This window comes from Temnothorax americanus, unplaced genomic scaffold, assembly GCF_048541705.1.
Source record: "Temnothorax americanus isolate GAGA-0224 unplaced genomic scaffold, ASM4854170v1 Scaffold5, whole genome shotgun sequence".
NCBI lineage: Eukaryota > Metazoa > Arthropoda > Insecta > Hymenoptera > Formicidae > Temnothorax > Temnothorax americanus.
Window position 1 is genome coordinate 2,555,358 of NW_027509657.1, and position 19,727 is coordinate 2,575,084.

Consider the following 19,727-nt stretch of genomic DNA (forward strand, 5'->3'; position numbering starts at 1 on the left):
AGCTGGAATTCGTGGCAAATAAAAAAAAGTGGTCGCGCTAATTTAAATGACGATTAATTACGCAGATTACGCGACTCGTAGGAAATCACGTGGCCGCGTTTTCGGTTGACGCGAGGGAGAAACTTCGGTCTGGAAGAATCGTCGGAAATGTTCTGGGATTCTTCCCAGGATGACGCGCAATTAAAATAACGAAACCCAACAGCTCTCACGTAATTCCCAAAGATTCATCTCCTCCCGCGGTTCGTACATTAACGAAGATGTTACATCGCTGTCTGTGCTTGACCTCGCTATTTAGGAACAAGCAAACGAGAAGCTGTATAAGTATATACGCGTCGCCGCGATGTTAATCTCGATCTTTTCCGCAATATACGACACAGGATTCGAGCGTGCGGGCGAGATATTCTCATTCTCCAATATGATTTATATTGAAATTTATATCGCGTCTCGCTCGCGCAATTGAACTATCTCTTATCGAATCTAGCTTTATGAGCGGCACGTAATGCATTTCTCAGGTTCTCACTCCCTCCTTCATGAAAGTCGATTTTCCACGACCCAATTTTAACGATCGCTCCGCGCTCCGAGTGATTAAAAGTGAAAAATAGCATCGATATTAATAATGACAGAGACCTTGGGGTAAAGTACATTTTCATAGAACTTGCCATTTTGTGCTGAATTACGGGCGGAGCACGCGGATTGCGCAAAGATGCCTTAAAGATTTATGAGACGTCTTAAAAAGTAGTCGCGATGCCATTTTACGGAATCTTTTAGACGTTACGTTGTTCGGGGGGAATATACCTTTCTTTCCATTTTTGTTTTATTCCCGACGTAGCGCGCTCTACGTGCAAATTTATCTCAAGATAAAAGGGAAACGATTCCAAGGTAATTGCAATTGCAGTGGATGACCTAATAATGCCGGAGCATCGTAAGACTAGTACTCTTCGAAATTGTTTCGTAATGAACGAAGATTATTGAAGCGAAATATTGGAACTTTTTAAATAACAGGAGAATCTATTTATTGTAATTAAGTTTGTGAAACGAGCGTTGTCGCAAGATTTTGAACATGACTATTTAACAACTCAAAAGAATTTTTAACGAAGTGACAAGGATACCTGTTTGACAAATTTTTTTTAATTTTTGCTGTCTAATAACATATAAAAGAATATATTAAAATAAATAATGACTTTTAATATTTTATATACTTTTACTTAATATATATATATATATATATATATATATATATATATATATATATATATATATATATATATATATATATATATGTGATTTTTTTATATATATATATATATATATATATATATATATATATATATATATATATATATATATTTCGTAATATATATATATATATATATATATTACGAAATACATCGAGAGAGATAATATATTATTATATTATAACATATGCGAACAGTATGTTTGTTACATATTATAATATCATATTCTTATGAAAGAAATATTACTGTAATAATGTTGCTAGTTATATTTTATTTTAAATTTAAACTGTGTAAAATATGTCAATTGCAAAATATTAAAAATATCTGAAAGAAGCTTCCATTTTCGATGGCTGACGGTATTAATTAATATCTACGACAAGAACACAGAAGATCGCTCTTATTAAATGATACACACACATCACGATATAATATATAATTAATACAACAATATTAACGTGATGCTCGACGAGATAAAACCAGGAATATTTCTTCCGCATTTTCTCACGAATTGTATATATTTTTCACGAAATGATAAACGTCAGTCCTGTGTGTGTGTGTGTTGTTTTCACATTTTCTTTTGTCTCTCGTAAAGTGCAACACTGATGCACGTGTAGAGTTTTAGAAGTCACCGAGGACAAAGGTTTTCTCGCGCGCATCTAAGCGTCAAGTTGATGACGGGACGTAACACACATTTTGCGACGCGAAGGCCAACGGAAGATTGTAACGTGTGCCTTCTAAATTTAGTGATAGCCATTCGTCTTGGCGTGAAGCGGAGATATATGTAATATATGCCACCGGAGATAAGCCTCGCCAACAGAACAAATGTAAGTGTAGATTATACCGCGGGACATCAAAGCGACACTATACCTGTCTGATGCGTGCACGCTAGAATAACATTCGCGAGATGAGCCCTTTTAGAGGCAGAAAACACACATCATCCTGACGAGATGTACAAAATAATTATTTACACTAAAAAAAAAAAAAAAAAAACATTTATACTTTTTTCCATTTTCGATCACTCGTAAAATGGTTATCAAAATTAGATCTAAATTGCTAAAAAATTCAAATTATAAAGGAGAGGATAAGAAAAGGCCCATTACGAAAGGACGAGAAATCCATTACGCGCTCCCCTTGGACATAAAATTACCGGTGGCGGTTAGACGACGACTGTCGCCTCGAGATAAGAATGTAGAAAAATATCGATGCAACCGATCGCGAGGATAATTTATGCACATATATCTCTTCCAATAACAATAATAACGTCCCCTTTCCTCCGCCGCTGCGGTAATTACGTAATGTAGAAGTTTAATAAAATTCAATATTTATTTTAGTTAAAAATAAAGACGAAACGGGGTGTGTTAATTACGATATAGCTTTTAAACGCCAATGTTTGAAAAATAGATTGAAGCGTTAATGCGCGGGGAAATAATCGAAGATTATTTATTATTTCTTCGGTCTACATATTATTTAAATATAAATAGGCATATGGCGCTTCCAACGATTTTCCTGTACACCGAGGGATCGATGTTATCTCGTGGCGGTGACAGGATGTATAACGCGAGCTTATAAAATTCTGACGCTTGAACGGACAGATGTCCGCATCAACCGGACAGCCGACGGTTACCGGTGGAGAAATTAGCGGGTATCGGTAAAAGCGTGTCGTTAAAACGCGTTGGGAGTAAAGTGGCGTCGTGGGTCGTGGTCCGTGGAGTAAACACGCTCGCACGCTCTCCAACTCCAACCTCCAACGCGCTCGTCGCACGTGTTGCGCACAACAACATCGCTGGCCTTTAAATAATGCAGAAAAATATGAACGAGCTTCGCGCGCTACTGAGCGGCCTGCGAGTATCGAAGCGAAAGGGTGAGCTGGACACCGACGATAAATTCGCGCAGCAGACCGACAAGTGGCGAAATACCGTGGAGTACAGTGTTTTGGAAACATGCGCCGAGCACTACAGCGAGGAGGTAACGGTTTATTAACTCTTGGAAATGATCCACTTTATAAATTGCATCTGCCTTAAAAATTCAAGAAATGTTCTGGCCCAGGCAATAAATGAGCGATCTTGCATATGTTTTCTTTACTTATTTGTTTGTACAGTGCAGACTGGAGATGCTGGCACTTTTGGTGGAATCGAAGAAAAGCACGTTACGCTTTACACGCGAGGAACTTGATATGATTCTGTTATTTTTGAAGTATAATTTGGGTGAGAAGATGGAGTATGTACCCTTTGTCAAAAAGGTAACGAGAAACATCGATATATATTGGCCTTCGCCAAAATTTCACTTATTGTCGGATCGAATCGTGAGAGATCTTATTGTTCTCTACAGGCTTTGAGACGGTTGAAAGACAGCCTGGCGGTTATGCAGAGGCAGCTGTCTCAAGAACTGAAGATGAGAAGTCGCCACAAGGAACGGGATATCGCTTCCGAAATGTACGAAAACGCTTTGGTTTCATCCTATCAAACGTCTGAGCGAATTGAACGATATGTGCAAGATTACGTCACGTTTTTCGTAAATTTGCGCGAAATTTGCGTGGGCAATCTGTATCCAGACGCGACGTACGTTCGCAGGCGTTCCTGCTTGCAGATACTTTTACTGGTGCAAGATTTCCTTTGCAATGAAAGTATATTCGCGCGTATCGATTGGGAGAAAGAGCAAGCCGAGACGATATTTCAATGTTTATTTCTGGATACATATGAATCGAATAAGGAAATAGCGTATCAGATAATAAAGCCGATGAATCCAGTATCGTTGAGCTTAGATTTAGAATTCCAGGTTGTGTCAATTGTTAACATTGCACTTGAATTGGGTAGCGGTATGCGACCTATAGACAGTGTTACGGCTGCATATATATTAAGAATAGCCAAGCTGTCGCCTTTTATAAAAAATATGCATTGCCATTACTGCAACGTAGAAGACAATGTTACGGAAGCGACAACGTTGCGATTAGTATTACTGCTATACGGAAAATTGCGAGTATGTATAAGACATAACATTCTAACGCTATCAAAAGTATAATTTTAAAATATACAGACTATATTGTCCTTATTTTTTCAGGAAGCATTATCTTTAGCGAAAAAGAACATAGGGACGGCAATCGTAAAAAATTCTTTATATGGGTATTTATTCTGCATGAGAAGCTTGCTTTTAGACTGTGACTTGAGGTAATTAAAAATATGTGAGCATTATAAATGTTTTAAAAAAATAATTTGTCTTAAATATATTTATATTCTCGTTTTAGAGATACCGGAACGTGTAAATTGTGGCAAAGCACCGTAGCTGATATTATATTATTGTGCTTTGAGTTAAATCGTACTGTTTCTGTGGTAGTAAATAATTCCTCACCGGAAGGACACTTGCCAATGGACTTGGAAATGTTAAATCTAGACGACGCATCATTTCCCGAGAAGGAAACCGTAACGCCACAAATGGTGCTACTTTGTTCTTGGCGTACTGTTAAAGAAGTCAGTCAGTTGTTTGGTCTATTTGCCACCAAGGCATCGATACAAACTGCTGAATCTCTAAATGGATTGCTAACGGAGAAACAAGTGAGATTTGCGCATTTACGCATGCTTTTATAGCTTTATGAAACATAAAGGGGTAATATGTTGACGCGTTAACAGATTGAGGATGTAATGGAACATTTAGTCTCGTTATTGTGCGAAACGAAACATAGAGGTGCGTTTGAACAAGCGTACGTTGGTTTTCATCAATTATGCACACGATTGTGGCGACTAACAAATACGGCCCTAAATGAGCTTCCCGTACATTGGTTGCACGATATTTTAGTAGGTATTACGGGATTAATGCCAAAATACACGAAATTGTGTGCGACAAGAAGAAGCGCGGGTGTTCCGTTCATGATACAGGTATGAGCGAAAAGAATCTTATAATAGATATCTTATAAAAAAAGATAGTCTTATTTTATAAAAAAGAAACTTAAGGATATAATATACTAAAATAAATTTATTTCAAAATAGGCAGTGTTATCCTCGGAACCAAAAATCTGTAATGATTCAGAAGTGTCCGCATTTCACTCGGTTATGAAAATTTTATTACAATTCTCACAGCTCGAGAGCACAATTAATCCACAGCAAAAGATAAAGAACATAATGTACCGAGATACTATATTTTCCAAGTACGAGCATTTAGGCGAATTGACAATAGAAAATAAAAACGAGTATGGGGAAATTGAACTCGATATGACCGAGATAAAAACTCATTCGATGAACATTCTTAGAGCTTTATTCAGACACTCTCAACTCGGAGACATGGTTAAGAGTTATATTGCGGATGGTTTGACGGTTGCCTTTAGAAATTACGAAAGCAAAACATGGGCGGTAAGTAATGTTACATTATTTCTATAAAAACTATTAATATTAGCCGAACTACGCTTATGCAGAATATCATTTCCGATTATAGGAACGTAACGCGGCTGCGTTATTGTTTAGCGCGCTTATAATTCGAATTTTTGGTGTTCAAAGAACCAAAGATCACATCAATTTGACAACGGATAACAAAATGACAGGGAAAATATTTTTCGAAAGATATCCCAGTCTATTGCCCTTTATTCTGAATGAATTAAAAACTTTCGCGTCGATTAATGGTACCGTGATAAAATCCAACGTACAAGCAATTTTATTGCTGCTATCACGACTGTATATCAGTTATCATTTTGACGGCCCGAACGTTGCTTGGAAGGTATTTATGAACAACCCAATTTTTCCTCTGTCAGTTAGAGACAAATGATATGACGGCAGAGGTGTGTATTTCCAGATAAATGAGTTTGTTAGTTTGGTGTCGCAATGCGCTAGAAGCTCTGTCCATGAAACGCGTGAACTTGCAGCTAGAGCACTCGTGCCGTTACTAACGGAGAGTACAGCCCACAACGTTTTGAAAAAGTTATTTACAGCTTTATGTATAGCACGAGATACTCGGATTCCGCCCAATCTCGCGCATGGTTATTTGCTACAGGCAAGCACGAAACTTGACGGTTGTGGAATATAAATATAAATATAAATAATAGCAAATTCGATTGGACTCAGTGCACGCAAAGTATATATACTTCACGTTGATTTGTGTACAACGACTTTAATGTGCGCTGAGCGCGCACTGGTGCGTCTAATCGATTTCGCTATAAGACAAAAATGTTAAAATATTCTAAATTGAAAACAATTATTAAAAAATGTATATGATTAGAATATTAACTCTTGATTAAATTGTAGATATTAGAGATCTTGATGAGATTGCCATCCATCCGCACAAAGCTATTGCAATCTGACGTCACAAACTTTTTATGCATGACAGATTGGATATTAAAAGGATTGGAAAGAAGAACCATTAGCTTTAGTTGTTTTCTTATAGCTAGAGTATACATCGACATCCTTCGTGAATTATATAATTTAGATAAAAATATGTAAGAAAGATGATTTCTCACTTCACTGCAGAAACTTGAGACAGACTTTATATATATATATATATATATACATTTATACCGACACATTTTTCATATTTTTAGGATTGAAAGTTTTATTATGGAGGATATATTGCATATCCTGCAGCAGCACTTAGTTGAAGAAGGTCTATTAAGACAAGAACCGGGCGAACAAATGTACAAAGTGTCCATAATCAGATTCATACTTTGCGTGGAGAAACATTCAAATTTCTTGCAAACAGTACACAATGGGCGAAGTAAAGCGTTCAATATATATTCGCAGCTTTTGATTGTATCAGAAGCCGAGATACAGAGCATTGCTTGGACTACTGTTCTCGAAGTATTAAAGAAGGGATTTTACGAGCAAAGAAAATTATTGAGCACTCGTGCTATTCGCGTAGCTACTGATTTCACCAGAGATTTATATTTATTTAAATATCATCCTAGATTGCAAGATGCAATTTTCGATTTTTTATACAATAGCCTGATGAACGCAAACGAATGTCGCCTCAACAAACGTGAAATTTGTAATCTAGTTAGGAAAATGCATTATTTACTTGATGCAAGAAATATCTACGACGCACAACGTGTCAGTTACTTGCGGCTGTTAGGGAAATGTATGACGGCATTAAGTCACGAAGCGAAGGTTTGTTCGTTATTTTACTCACTTTTAAGTTTTACTATTTCGATTTGTTCTCTCTTTTATTTTTGTCCCTACTATATTCGACGTATCTTTCTTGATATGTCAAATTATCGAATATGTTGTTGACTAAAGCTAATATATTTTCATGTTTGTTTTAAGCACGTAGAGCATAGGATGACAAACCTAGAGATGAAATACATGTATAGAAAAGTCTGTGACAATGGTTGGATTGGTTCGTTATGTAAAGATTTTAGATCATCAGTTTTCGATATATTATACGAACTTTTTAAGAAGAACGTTGATGTCGAACATTGCCGTATGTGTGAATCGAGGATTTTTACATTTAACGAAATCAGACTCGCGTAACTGTACAATGTGAAAATTTCTTTACAGAAATCGTATTGGACTGGTGGACAATGCTGTTGCAATTATTAGTAGACGACAATGCGGACATTCGGCGCGACGCGTCCAAACTGTTGTATAGACTCAAACTGTGCGACGAATTGGAATGTATCGAGAAAACTTTGTCGGTATTCTTCCGGAGCTTCAACGAAATGGTCGCTGATGAGCATCCCGGAATAGCAATTAGCGCTCTTTTCTGCTGGAGCGTCTCGTTGTTCGGAGATACGGATTACGAGATGGACGAAACCGATGTAAGCGAATATATGCTCGAGTCTTATAATAGAAAATCTTTATATATATATATATATATATATATATATAGAATATTCTCTATTTTAAGTTATTGTGTAATTTGAATTTGTATCAACAGGTATTTAACAAATGTAGGAATTACGATGTCTTCGAACCCGTAAAGATGTCAAAATTGTGCTTCAATTTAACGAAATCAATAACACAGCGATATTCTATTGATAATCCGTTACTGCCGGATGCCGTGAAATGGATAAATTACCGTTTGGGTACCGATTTTTCTGCATTTTCGTCTTTTAGAAAAATCGTATGTAATTATAGGAACAACTTGCCGACACTCGAAGAGGATTTGAAAGAAATTGAAGACCCGACATATCGGGATAAATTATTGCAAGTTTTAGCACGTAAAGAATATGTGTTATTAATGTCGGATAATATCACATAATCATATTTTATGTGTTAATTTTATGTATTACGAACAAATATACCATACATTTGATAGAACTCATGCGTTTTTCACTTACTCAGGACTTATTGAACCGTCATAAAATGATATTGTGAACAAAAAGTCTACAGATTTTAAAAATAATTTGTGAAAAGCATTAATAATTAAACGTTGAATAAGTTTCGAATTTTATTTCTACTACAAGCTTCAATATTTCAAACTTTGAATGCTAGAAATGATATCAAACAAATTACCGCAATTAATATACTACTTTAAACATTTTTAATAGTTACTACAATATTTCGTATTGCTTTTCATAATACGTATTTCGATAATTTATAAGAAAAAGTATTTCGTATTTTACTCTTCTGCGCTAGTAGTTTTCCACTTTAACTGCACTTTTCATTTTTTTTTCTTGATTTTTTTTCCCCGCATATAAATTAAATTCACATATTCGTTTGACGCAAAGTGCGGTCAAAAAGGACCCACTTAATTACGATGCGAAATATGCTATTAGCTTGCACTTGAAACGAATTTCGATACTTATTCGAGAATATCGTTTCTCGATATTGCGAATCTCGAAATAACGCTTTCCAAATTGTACTACGTGGTAGGCAGTCATGGAGTGGTTCGTGACGGATCATGAATGGTATTCGATGTATTTTAATAGTAAATCTCGCGTGCGACGTATTATCGGACGTGTCCCGTAAAGTGCTCGTGATAACGAGAACAATCGCGTACAATCGCTGTTGCGTGCCATAATGTCGCGATTTCGATATCGACAATCTACCCCTGTGCGCGGGGTCGATCAGAACCCTCTTCACACATTAAACGGTTGCGTGCCTCGCCGAGGCACAGTCAAGATGCAGTTAACGCGCAATCATCATTAAGTACGTGCATATCGTTATTCAATTACATTATATTCCTTACATTTTTATCTCTCAAAAAAATAATTTTCGAATCTCGCCGCTGGTAATTTCTTTCAATGGACAAATTTTTATAAAATGAATCTTTACGTAAGAAGCCATTTTCTTTCTTTCCCTCTTTACGGAGAGGTTTTGAAAATAATATTTAATAACTATAAATATTAATAATAAAATGATAATATTTAACAGCCAGATGAATCGCTATTCAATAAATTTTATTAACTTCAGTTTAATATTTATCAGTAATTCATCTCGCGGCATCGCGATTATAACGTTTCACCAATTACTCTCCAATGATTACTCCAATAAATACGTAACGCGCTCGAGCTCGAACGCTCGAAGGAGCCTCTCGCGTTCGGCGCGCGGCGTCGCCACCGCGCGGCGGCGAACGGCGAGCGGCGAGCCGCCGCGGCGGACCGAGCCGGGCCGAGCGTGGCCGAGCGCGGCCGACTCGCACCTCGCACGCGTATTGTATTTCGCGACGCGACGCGCTACCGTGCGACCACCCCGTCGCGCGCTCGTGTTTTTCCTGTTTTTCGCGCTTACCGCGTCGTGACCGTCCGCGTTTCGCACGCGTCAATGCCCGCCGCCCGCGTCCGACCGACGACCGCGCGTCTCCGCGGCCCCCGCCGATCGTGAAGGCCCCGAAAACCGTGGCTGTTGTACCACCCTCCCCGCGCGCCTACCACGCACGCACGCACGTACGCCGTACGCAAGTATATACACACACGTACACGCACGCACACACAGACACGGGTGGTGTACGGTGTTGCTCGTGCTCGTGCCGCTGCTGTTCGACAGGAGAGGAGACATGGAGTGTGTTCAGTGCGCCCGTTTCAAATCGTCACGGGCCGTTACCTCAGCCCCGTACGCAGCAAGGTGAGTTGCGTCTCGCGTCTCGTCGTGCTTTATTCGTTCCGTTCTCCTCCCGTCTCTCTTCCCTCCCCTCCCCGCCTCACTCTCACTCCGCTCCGGTACCTGACCTACTTGCGCCCGAGCTGTCATCCTACGGTCGGTACTATTCTCCCCGGCTGGTCGGCGCCCTTTGGCGACGCCGCGCCGCGCCGTGCCGCGCCGCGACTCCTCTTCGCGCGGCCTGCCTCGCGCGAATCTTCTCTTCTCGCGGAGGTGAGACCCGTGAGACCGGGCCGCGGAGAGTCGCGCCGAAGGGTAGACGAAGAGTGGGGGGTCACGGGGAGCGCGTAAGAACGGAGGCACGAGGCACGACAACGGACGGCGGCGACGACGACGACGACGACGATGACAGCGACGGCGACGACGTGGACGGAGGGAGGAAAAGGAGAGGAGACGAAACGAGTTTGAAAACTGGCACCGCCGGTCGATCGCCGCCGTACCAGGTGATTTCTGAAGCGCGTTATTTTTCCCCCTTCTCTCCCCCCCCCCCGAAGAGCGGAATGCTAAACAGTCATCGAGCGCTCGATCGACTAACGGCGTCTTCCCGAACGCTCTTTCCTCACCTCGTTTCGCTCTTATTCTCCTTCTCTTCCTCCTTCTCTCTCTCTCTCTCTCTCTCTCTCTCTCTCTCTCCTCCCCCCTCTCTCTCTCTCTCTTGTGTCTTCTCTTCCTCGAGGGAGAAAGGTCATCGGTCTCGAATTCATCTTTTGTCCGCGCCTCTCGCACAGAGTACGGCGTTTTCTCTTTCGTCCCCCCCCCCTCTCTCTCTCTCTCGCTCCCTGTCTCTCACGACGAACTTCTCGGGTTTCCTTTAACGAACGTCCGCGCGAGAAATTTACGAGCGGTTCGCGGAATCGGCCGCGCCGCCGCCCGTCGCGTATCGACGTCACGCCGTCCCGTCCCGGTGTGTCGCGACACCGATTTTCGTGCGTAAATATTTCCGCGGATCCCCCGGCATGAATCAGCGCGAAACCTTTTGCAACGCGGACAGCGTGGGTTTTGCGATAAGAATTAAGAATTCGCCGTGACGAGATTCGTGATCGTACAGCGCTGCAGCGGCGCGAACACGCGCGAAATAAACATCTTTGACGTTCTATATAGTCGAAAAAACGCGATACCGCAGAAATTGTTACCGCTGAGCGACTGTCTTCGATGAATGTGCGAGGAAAGGGTAGAAAAGAGGCAACGTCGATAAACTTTATACAATCGACGGTTGTAACGATTAAAGTTGTAGCAATAAAATGCTAAAGTGGATTATTTAAAAATATAGTAGTCTGTAGTCTGTGTTCATAGTCCATTTTTATTTCAAGACCGTCTTAAGATGCTAATGCTCCGTAATTGGTTTGTTACATCTTAGGATAGTACTTAAGATCTTAAATATAAGATCCGGCTATGAATACCGCTCTGCGAAAATACTAAATTGTTTTGTCGATAAATTTTGTCGTCATATCGCACTGATATTTATTTTTATTCTCTCGCGTTGCTACCCCTGGAATTTATGCCACGAACTGTTTTCACAACGTCATTCTATTATATTAGATACGCGAGTTTCTCTCTTTCAATTTTTCATTATTTGCAACTTGAACGGTTTCAAAACTGGAGCATATTTTTATAAAAGAATATCGTGTCAACGTGTCGCGATATTTACTTAATACACTAAAATAGCGTCTGAACTGAAGAGGTATTTATAAAAGCGTTCGAGAAGGCTGAAACTTTGCGGTGTCTCGCGCGCAACGATCCTTATAAATCAACGAGTGAATCAACGTATCTCGAATACTCGTGTTCTGGATTCTGGCGTGTGATAGATTTTGATTTGACGAGGAAAAAAAAATGAACCCTATACGCACGTAAATTGATGCCACCGCGATATCAGGTTTCGAAGTCCCTCCCGCCCCTCCGCCCCGCCGTTGGCGCGGTCGTTCACGGGAACGTCTCTTGTATATGCACATACGTTTCACGTGTCGCCGGCCTATTTGTTTTGCCGCGCCTGCAGCGACGGCCCGCGCTCTCCGCGGTAACGTCATTTCGACGATAACGTCGCGCGATCACGCGACCGAGCTGGACGTAGAATAGAAGCATAGAAGAACGCATAATTTATGCAAAATGCGAGCCGGTCCGGCCCACGGCTATACCACCGCTTGCTTCGTGACCGCCGCTAGTTATGCAATGACAAAACAGCGTTCCAACAACGGCGATTAACTGCCGTTACAGCTCTGCGGTGTATATCTGCGCGGGAAATATTCCCGAAAATATATTCCGCACGCTCGCTCTCTCTCCGCTTTTCCATTCTCCTGCGATCATTGTTATCGTGATAACGCGATGTAATTATTGCGATTAAGAGGAAATCTCTTCCGCGTGTAAATAAATATATGTCTGTCTAAATTGTTTACAGCAGTTAAATTATTTCGTACGTAATTAGACTGAATCTATATCTGCTTTCTGATTAATGTACACTGTTTAAATTAAGATTGATTAACTGACGGGTTGTGTATTTTCGCTTTGCATTAGTGCGGGCACGCACGCACGATCGGTTCTTGTTTTTCAATCTCTTTAATTGCGCTGCACGCGTTAGATTTCGGTAAAGGATTGCCTGTTTCAAATATACGAGGGCGTTTTAAATTACGAACGAATGTGCGTAAACAGAAAATTCTATAATACCGGAGTTTAATCCCTACATTTAATTCGTTTTTTCGCTTTTAATTTTCTGTAGCGTTCTTTTTTTTTTAAAGAATTACACCGCACAATACGATTTTTGCCCCTCCGGCGAAAATAGACGAGTTATTTACGTTAATAAAAATGTTAATCAAGAATTGATTAAAAGATATCTTTGTAGCGTTGAACGTCGGTTTTAATATCGTCGTTCTCAATTTCAATTCGGAAAGAGGGATTCGTACCTCAATATCTTTTTCGCATTTGGACTTTTTAGATCGCACTTTTCTCTCGCGTCTCACAACTTGATATTCCGCGCGAGCCCTCGGATTTTTGAATACCGCGATACTTTTACGATCAGCGCCGTCGATGAAAGTCTTCCTCGTAGTCTCCGGCGCGGCGGCGAGGCTTTACTTTGAGAGCCGAGTATGCGAGCGAGCCCTCGGTGATGTAAAGTCTGCCTCCTCGTAAGAGCCTCCGAGATTGCGGAGGGCTTCCGTCGCGCCTCGTATAACGCGGAAATCGTTCGAAAGTTAATTTGAAATTTATTCATGGACACCGCGGGGGACCGTAGGTCGAGCATCGCTTGCATACAGGGGGTACTTAAATCTGACACCCTTCGTGGCTACGAATTCTTTTTGACCGATCTGAATTTTCTTCGGCAAAACAACCGTACGTTACTGGTCACGAGTTTCCAGAAAAAAATTTCAATTTTTATGTTTATTAAACTTGAAAATAAACTCTTAAACACACACACACACACACACACACACCCACACACACACACACCCACACACACACACCCACACAGAGAGAGAGATTCTTGACATTTAATCGAAAAGATGAAGTTTTATCATTTTTTGGCACATATAAAGCTTCGCCAATTTACAATAATTTTTTAAATTATTTTTAAATGTTTCAAAATTATTAAAAATGTGATATCTAGGTTTTTATTTTTTTTAATTGACTACAAATCGGTCAAAGAATACAGAATGTTTGTTCTAGTTACTCTCTTTTATTTGCACATCTGTGTACATACGTGTACTCCTGATTTTTGTTATATCATATGAATATAATTGACATAAAGAAGAGATCCGTCCGGTAAATTAGCGGCAAGTTTGCGAGAAGAGATTGGGTGACCTCACGACCGTTTAAAGCTAATTCACAGCGTGTCACATATAAGTCACGTGTCACGACTCGCGAGTCACGACTTGCATTACAGTGAACAGCATCGTCGTAATTCCCAGGAAAAAAAATTAAAACATTTGTCATTTAATTTATACGTCTCTCTCGAGCGACGAATTAACGTGCTGAAATAATTTTTTAACAGTGGAAAAAAAACATTTAAACTTTTCCCTTCGTTAAAACAGAAGCCATTCACCAATCGGGTCAAAATGATCTGAATTCTTGATAAAATTCCCGTTGTTATTCCGTGTTAATATATTTTATGTATGTACATTTAAAACAAAGCGTTTCTCTTTGTTTCTCTAAACACATTCGGAGATTATTTTGAAACACAGCTACCCTCGATTTTTATTCTTTAACACTCGCAGCCGTTTCCTCTTATTTTTTTTCATTTGCGTTAAGTTCAGTTCTCTTTGCGCTCGTCATCTACTTCCTGAGGCAGGTCGCAAAGGCTGGAATTTTTCACGAGCCGACCCGTCGTCCGTGTAGTAATTGCAGAACGAGACGGGTTGCGCTCATCCACTCCCTCCATCCGGTTTTTCATTTGGCTCCTTTTAACGTCGACCTTAAAATAAACTTTGCAGCCCTGCGTGCCATCTTTCCGCGCGTCGCACTTTTCTTGCCTCTGTCGCCGAAACGTCGGAAGCGCTCGGCGACAGACGACTTTGGCGCCATATCTCGCCAATAAAATATTCACGATGACGAAGCGGCAAGAAACCTGAGCAAATATATTCGCTTTTCTCTCGGTGAATCGTTAATCATAATATATTACAACTTTAACTAAAATCAAACTATTAAATTATGTAATAATATATAATTCGAAATTTTGCTGCGTAGTGTTGTAATCTATAGATACGATCAGAAAATATATCAGGTAGTTGACAAGATAGAGGCCCATGATATCCCTAGCATCCCTATACATAAAAAATGGGTGCTTCCATCGTTCGGTGAAACCGTATCCGCGATAACGTTGTCGTCCCTCCCTACTTTATCACTAAGGTTCTATAATATTTCTTCAAAAAAGAAATCTTTATTATTTTTTAGGTCGCAGCGCAAGCCCGAGACCGATGTCGCGCTCGACGATGACCATACGAGCGTGTGAAGTAACAAAATGGCGAGGATGAGCAGCTCTTGCTCCCCGAGCGTCGGTATCGAGTCGATCCCTCGCAGGAAGAACGCGATAACCCGAGGAGGGAAGAAGCATAGGCACGGGCTGCCAGATGCGCTGAGGATCCTACGGCGGGAAACAGAAGTCGGCGGGTAGGAAGAGGCGTCATTATAAGGTCGACGAGCAACGACGAATCACGAAGGACGATGGACGAGATACGCGGCTCGTCGTCGGCTCGCCGCCTCTCGCAGATCCTCGATCCGATCACGCGGTTCGCCAGCGACTTCGGCTCCAATTCGGCGCCGTGCAGCCCGCGGCTGGGCGCGCGCGTGCAAGACGCGAGCGGCGGGCCCGCAGCCGCCGGTCAATCGAGCCCAATCGCCGCAGGTACGACCACCGTCGTCGCCGCTATTTCGTCATCGTCTCGAGCGGATCCGAGCGGCGCCGGGACGGCCAGCGGCTCCAACGCCGGACCCGATAGCCCGCGATTGTGGCCGCGACAGTTTCGACAGGCTCCAACACCACCGCCACGGCCTAGGCACGTCGGCGCCCCAACCGCCGCCGCCACCCCAGCCATCAGCACCGCCAGTACCTCCGTCAGTGTCTCCGCGAACATTAACAACAACAATAACAACAACAATGCGGGAAGCAGCGCCGACGGCGGCGCCCCGCCGCCGGTAGTGCACGCGAGAGACTCGCCCTACGTCAACGTGCCGAATCTGTTCTTCCACAAGGACAAGAGCTTCGCCGAGAGCGCCCGGAGCGCCGGTTACATCGAGCTCCGTGAAAAGCCCAAGTGCAGCCCGTACGACTTCACATCCGAATCGAGCGGTCACGTGGAGTATGCGGATAAGAGAACGTTTGTCACCCCGGTTCAGTCCGACCTGGGCTACGACATCGGAAAGGAACCAGGCAGTCCTCTCTGTAGAGGAAGATCGAACTATGATCCGGGACCTTCGAGCGGTAGAAGCCACTTCGATAGGGGATTTTCGTTCTCCGGCAGACAACCGCAGGCGGAGCAGCTACCGGCCTCGCGGATATACGAAACGAGCAGATTGTTCGTTGATCCGAGAGCCGTCAGTGGCAACGTCGACCTGAAGAGGGAGAAGCTGGACGTCAGGCCCACTTACGGCACCTCCAAGAGCTTCGACGGGTACACGACAGTGGAGGAGCTCAACTGGCAGGAGAGGTGTCTGGAGTTGCAGCTGGAGCTGCACAGGAGCAGGAGTCAAGCGACCAGGGTGAGGGACATGCTCCGAGAAAAGGTAAGTTTACGCTCGTTTTTTCCTTGTGAATTAACTTTTTAGCTGCATATGCGAAACAGCTTTTTGAAATTATCGATAAATAAGATATAATCATTATACCTTTAACATTTTGGAGTTTAACTAGAATCGAAAATTCAAGCTCGCAATAGCTCTCTTTTTCAATAATAAATGATTTATAAAATTTATTAAAGTCTATTAACTTATTTAAATATTTAAGGTATTTACATATTTTTACTTATTTAAAGTAAATATGTATCTTTTTTTACATACGGCATTCGTCTTTATATATAGCAGCTAAAGAGTTAATTGTTATCCCACTGTTCCAAAACAGTGTTAAAAGATGAAGTTGAGGAGTAGCGCAATGATTAATGATTCAACAAGATCCAACAAGAAGCCGCGATAAGAAGTATGGTACATCGTTTATCTTGTTTAATCGCATTACGTTAGCCATTCGTGGCCAAGGGTCGATGGTTAACGAATCTGTCGGCCGGAATTTTATCCGATATACGCGGCATACGTTAAACAAATTACGCGGAGCTTAAGTGCGTGGCGGGGCAAACCGAAATATATATTTCGCAGTCTGTTTAGTATGCGCGGCCACGTGCGCCGATTTAACGCCGTCACCTTAGATAAGGCATGGCACATAGACGCATCGCGTTGTTCGGCGTCGGCTTGTTTCTCGTCTCTTCAAAATGTACCGCATCGATCATTTAGCGAAACAAGCTCCCGCGGAGTGCGGCCGACGACAGTTAATACGGCTGTTGTTTTGAAAAAATACATTCCGCTGCAACGCGGTTCTGTGCATATTCTCCCGCGCGTCAGACAATGACAAGCGTGGGAATTAATTCAGATGTGTTTGAAGAATTTTTCACGCTTGAGAAATTTTTGTGTAAGATTTGAATTAATGCGCGATATTATATGACAGAGAGAAAGAGACAAAAAAATTGAGAGAAACCCCGCGCGCGCCGTTTCGGAGTCGCGAGAGAAAAAGCCCCGTTCCCGGTACGCTTCGGTTTGTTTGATTCCCTGATGGTATGTTCAGGTTATTGTTCATCCATTCGTTAGATGTATACGCGGCTTAACGCAAACAAACTGCCTCGCGAAAGAGACACGCGTGCCGCGACAGCAGCGGAATGGGCGTGTATGGAGCACACGTTGACGAGGATTCAACGTCAGACCGGAAATTATACGTCCGCCTCGGCGGACACGCCGTAGTATCGCGGTGACAGTTTTTTTTTTTTTTTTTTTTTTTACGAACTTTTCCACACTACCTACCACCCGTCCCCGCCCGCTTACCCGCCGCGTTATACAACGGTCGTTTTTATTTCTCATCGGCAGGGAACAGGGTCGAGAGCTAAACGACGAATCGGGAAAGCGTATATCGCGCCGCGGATACATATATCCGTATCGCAATGTCCATATCCGTATACGAATGGTCCAGATGATATTATCTCTTTCCGCATGTTTTTTTGCAAAGGCAGATTCTACGGGCGAAAGCTTGCAATTTTTCTGAAGCTTCACAGCATGATGTATCGACAGAAGAGATAGTTTACAGACCGATTGAATATTTTAGAATTCCGTTTTATATTCTGTTAAATATTTAAAATATTTAAAATAATTTTTTTAATGTGTATGAAATTTACTAAATTACCGTGGAAAAATATTTAAGATGAATATAGTAATTCGAAATGATTAGAGTTCTGGCTGTAATATTTTCTTAGGAATATACCGGCAAATTGACTTTATTTATTTTTCACGTTGCACTGATAACATATTCAACCTCGCCGTGTTTCCCTCTTGCGACGTAACCTTTCGCTGAAAGCGGATGCTGTTTATATTATCGAAGCGGGGAGCCGCGTGCCCCTGAGCGCGTGCAAAATTCAAGACGAAATCCTTGATGTATCTTGGGGCTATCTTTCGCACGGAAGGGATCCCAAACGGATTTAAGAGTCGAGGCAATAGGTTTTCCTACCCTCGTGTGCGATGATCTTATTTTGAATAGTAAACATTATTGTAACGCAAAGCGGATTTAAAATACAATTATTTGTGTACCGACGTAAACATGTTTGTGCGCAAACATGTCAAAATATACGAAAACTCGGTTGCGCGAATAAAAATTTAAAGCTTACATTATAAGCGGACTTTAGCAGACTTTCAAATTTGAAGATAAATTCTGTAGATACATGCCATGATATCGGAAATATAGAAAAATAATGAAAAAAATGGTATAAAATCTTTTCTCGCTGCTTTTCTTTATCTTTTAAAAAGATCGGTTCGCTTAATACTCGTCTAATATTCTGCCATTGATCCAACAAAAGTGAAACATACTGAATAATGTTTGTGTAAAGTCATTAAACGTGCTTGAGTTTGTTTAATACATGAGCTTATCTTCTTCACTGTTCGCAACACGTCGCTTATCACTCATCGTTTTCCGATGTGCACGTGGTTTAATGTGATATGCATGAGAGCACACGTACTACATTGTACAGCGGGTTGAATAGAGAAAGGAGAGTGTGTAGAATCAATTGTGGATTATAAATAACGGCCGCACTGAACACTGGCCGTGACGTCTCATTATCTAGGCAAACGTACAATACGCCGACAGGGAGGGAATATTATCCGAGCGTGCACATTATACTCTATTCAATTCCATTTTCGAACGACGTGTACTAACAGCTATTAAGCGTTCCCGATAATACAGTATGTCTCAGATCTAACGATCCTCTCTTCACCCACGAATTCTTCTTCGACTAATTTGGAATCGATCTTTCTTCAACGAAGATATCGAGAGAATTCATTATTTTACAAGTTTCCGGTTTTCAGCATTAATTATCATTGTAATTAATCACAATTATACAAATTCAATAAAGTAGAAGGGATTTTTACTAAATCCGTTTGTATCTTTGAAGGTTAATTCTCAAAGAATCTTCCAGCAGTCGTAAGTTAAAAGCAATCGAGGTACTTTTCTCGATACTTTTTGTTCAGCAAAAACCGATTCTATTTTTGTCCAAGAATATTTAGACAGAAGGTGGCCCGCTGGATCTGGGACATCCTGTATGTACATATGTAGCTAATATTAATATTGATTCGCCGCGCGTGTGGCATTAATGGAAGTCCTCACGCCACAATAGACACACGAGTCTTCGAGCGTTGATATGGATTTTAAAGGACGTCTGTCAACGTCACAACGTTAAAAACAGTCCTTCCATACTTATTCCATCCTCTTTACTTATAAAAATGTAATGAATTATTTTACCGAGTGAAAACGCGT

General features: G+C 41.4%; 2 protein-coding genes across 9 annotated transcripts in view; both read left to right on the forward strand.

Annotated features, from left to right (window-relative positions):
* The first annotated feature begins 1,804 nt into the window (after nucleotides 1-1,804).
* Thada (Thyroid adenoma-associated protein homolog) lies at nucleotides 1,805-8,467 on the forward strand. Of its 3 annotated transcripts, XM_077418307.1 has the most exons (15): nucleotides 1,817-2,059; nucleotides 2,717-3,200; nucleotides 3,334-3,474; nucleotides 3,564-4,211; nucleotides 4,293-4,399; nucleotides 4,477-4,783; nucleotides 4,859-5,104; nucleotides 5,216-5,575; nucleotides 5,658-5,936; nucleotides 6,012-6,209; nucleotides 6,461-6,651; nucleotides 6,754-7,315; nucleotides 7,472-7,628; nucleotides 7,706-7,965; nucleotides 8,085-8,467. In XM_077418307.1, the coding sequence occupies exons 2-15, from the start codon at nucleotides 3,033-3,035 to the stop codon at nucleotides 8,406-8,408; spliced, it is 3,948 nt and encodes a 1,315-aa protein (XP_077274433.1). In that variant the 5' UTR covers nucleotides 1,817-2,059; nucleotides 2,717-3,032; the 3' UTR covers nucleotides 8,409-8,467. The 3 variants fall into 3 exon arrangements, with proteins under 3 accessions (XP_077274435.1, XP_077274433.1, XP_077274434.1); XM_077418308.1 differs by lacking the exon at nucleotides 1,817-2,059 and having other exon boundaries at nucleotides 3,059-3,200; nucleotides 3,339-3,474; XM_077418309.1 differs by lacking the exons at nucleotides 7,472-7,628; nucleotides 8,085-8,467 and having other exon boundaries at nucleotides 1,805-2,059; nucleotides 7,706-7,879.
* Nucleotides 8,468-9,740: 1,273 nt separating this feature from the next.
* LOC143904066 (uncharacterized protein CG43867) overlaps nucleotides 9,741-19,727 on the forward strand; it is a 59,593-nt gene continuing 49,606 nt past the window's right edge. For 2 of the 6 annotated variants that reach the window (XM_077418298.1, XM_077418302.1), the window contains exons 1-2: nucleotides 9,746-10,213; nucleotides 15,128-16,456. In XM_077418298.1, coding sequence (XP_077274424.1) covers nucleotides 15,398-16,456 — 1,059 coding nt within the window. In that variant the 5' untranslated portion in view covers nucleotides 9,746-10,213; nucleotides 15,128-15,397. Of the gene's footprint in view, nucleotides 10,214-10,542; nucleotides 10,693-15,127; nucleotides 16,457-19,727 lie in introns of those variants that run through there. The other 4 variants (XM_077418303.1, XM_077418304.1, XM_077418305.1 and 1 more) reach the window with 3 other exon arrangements.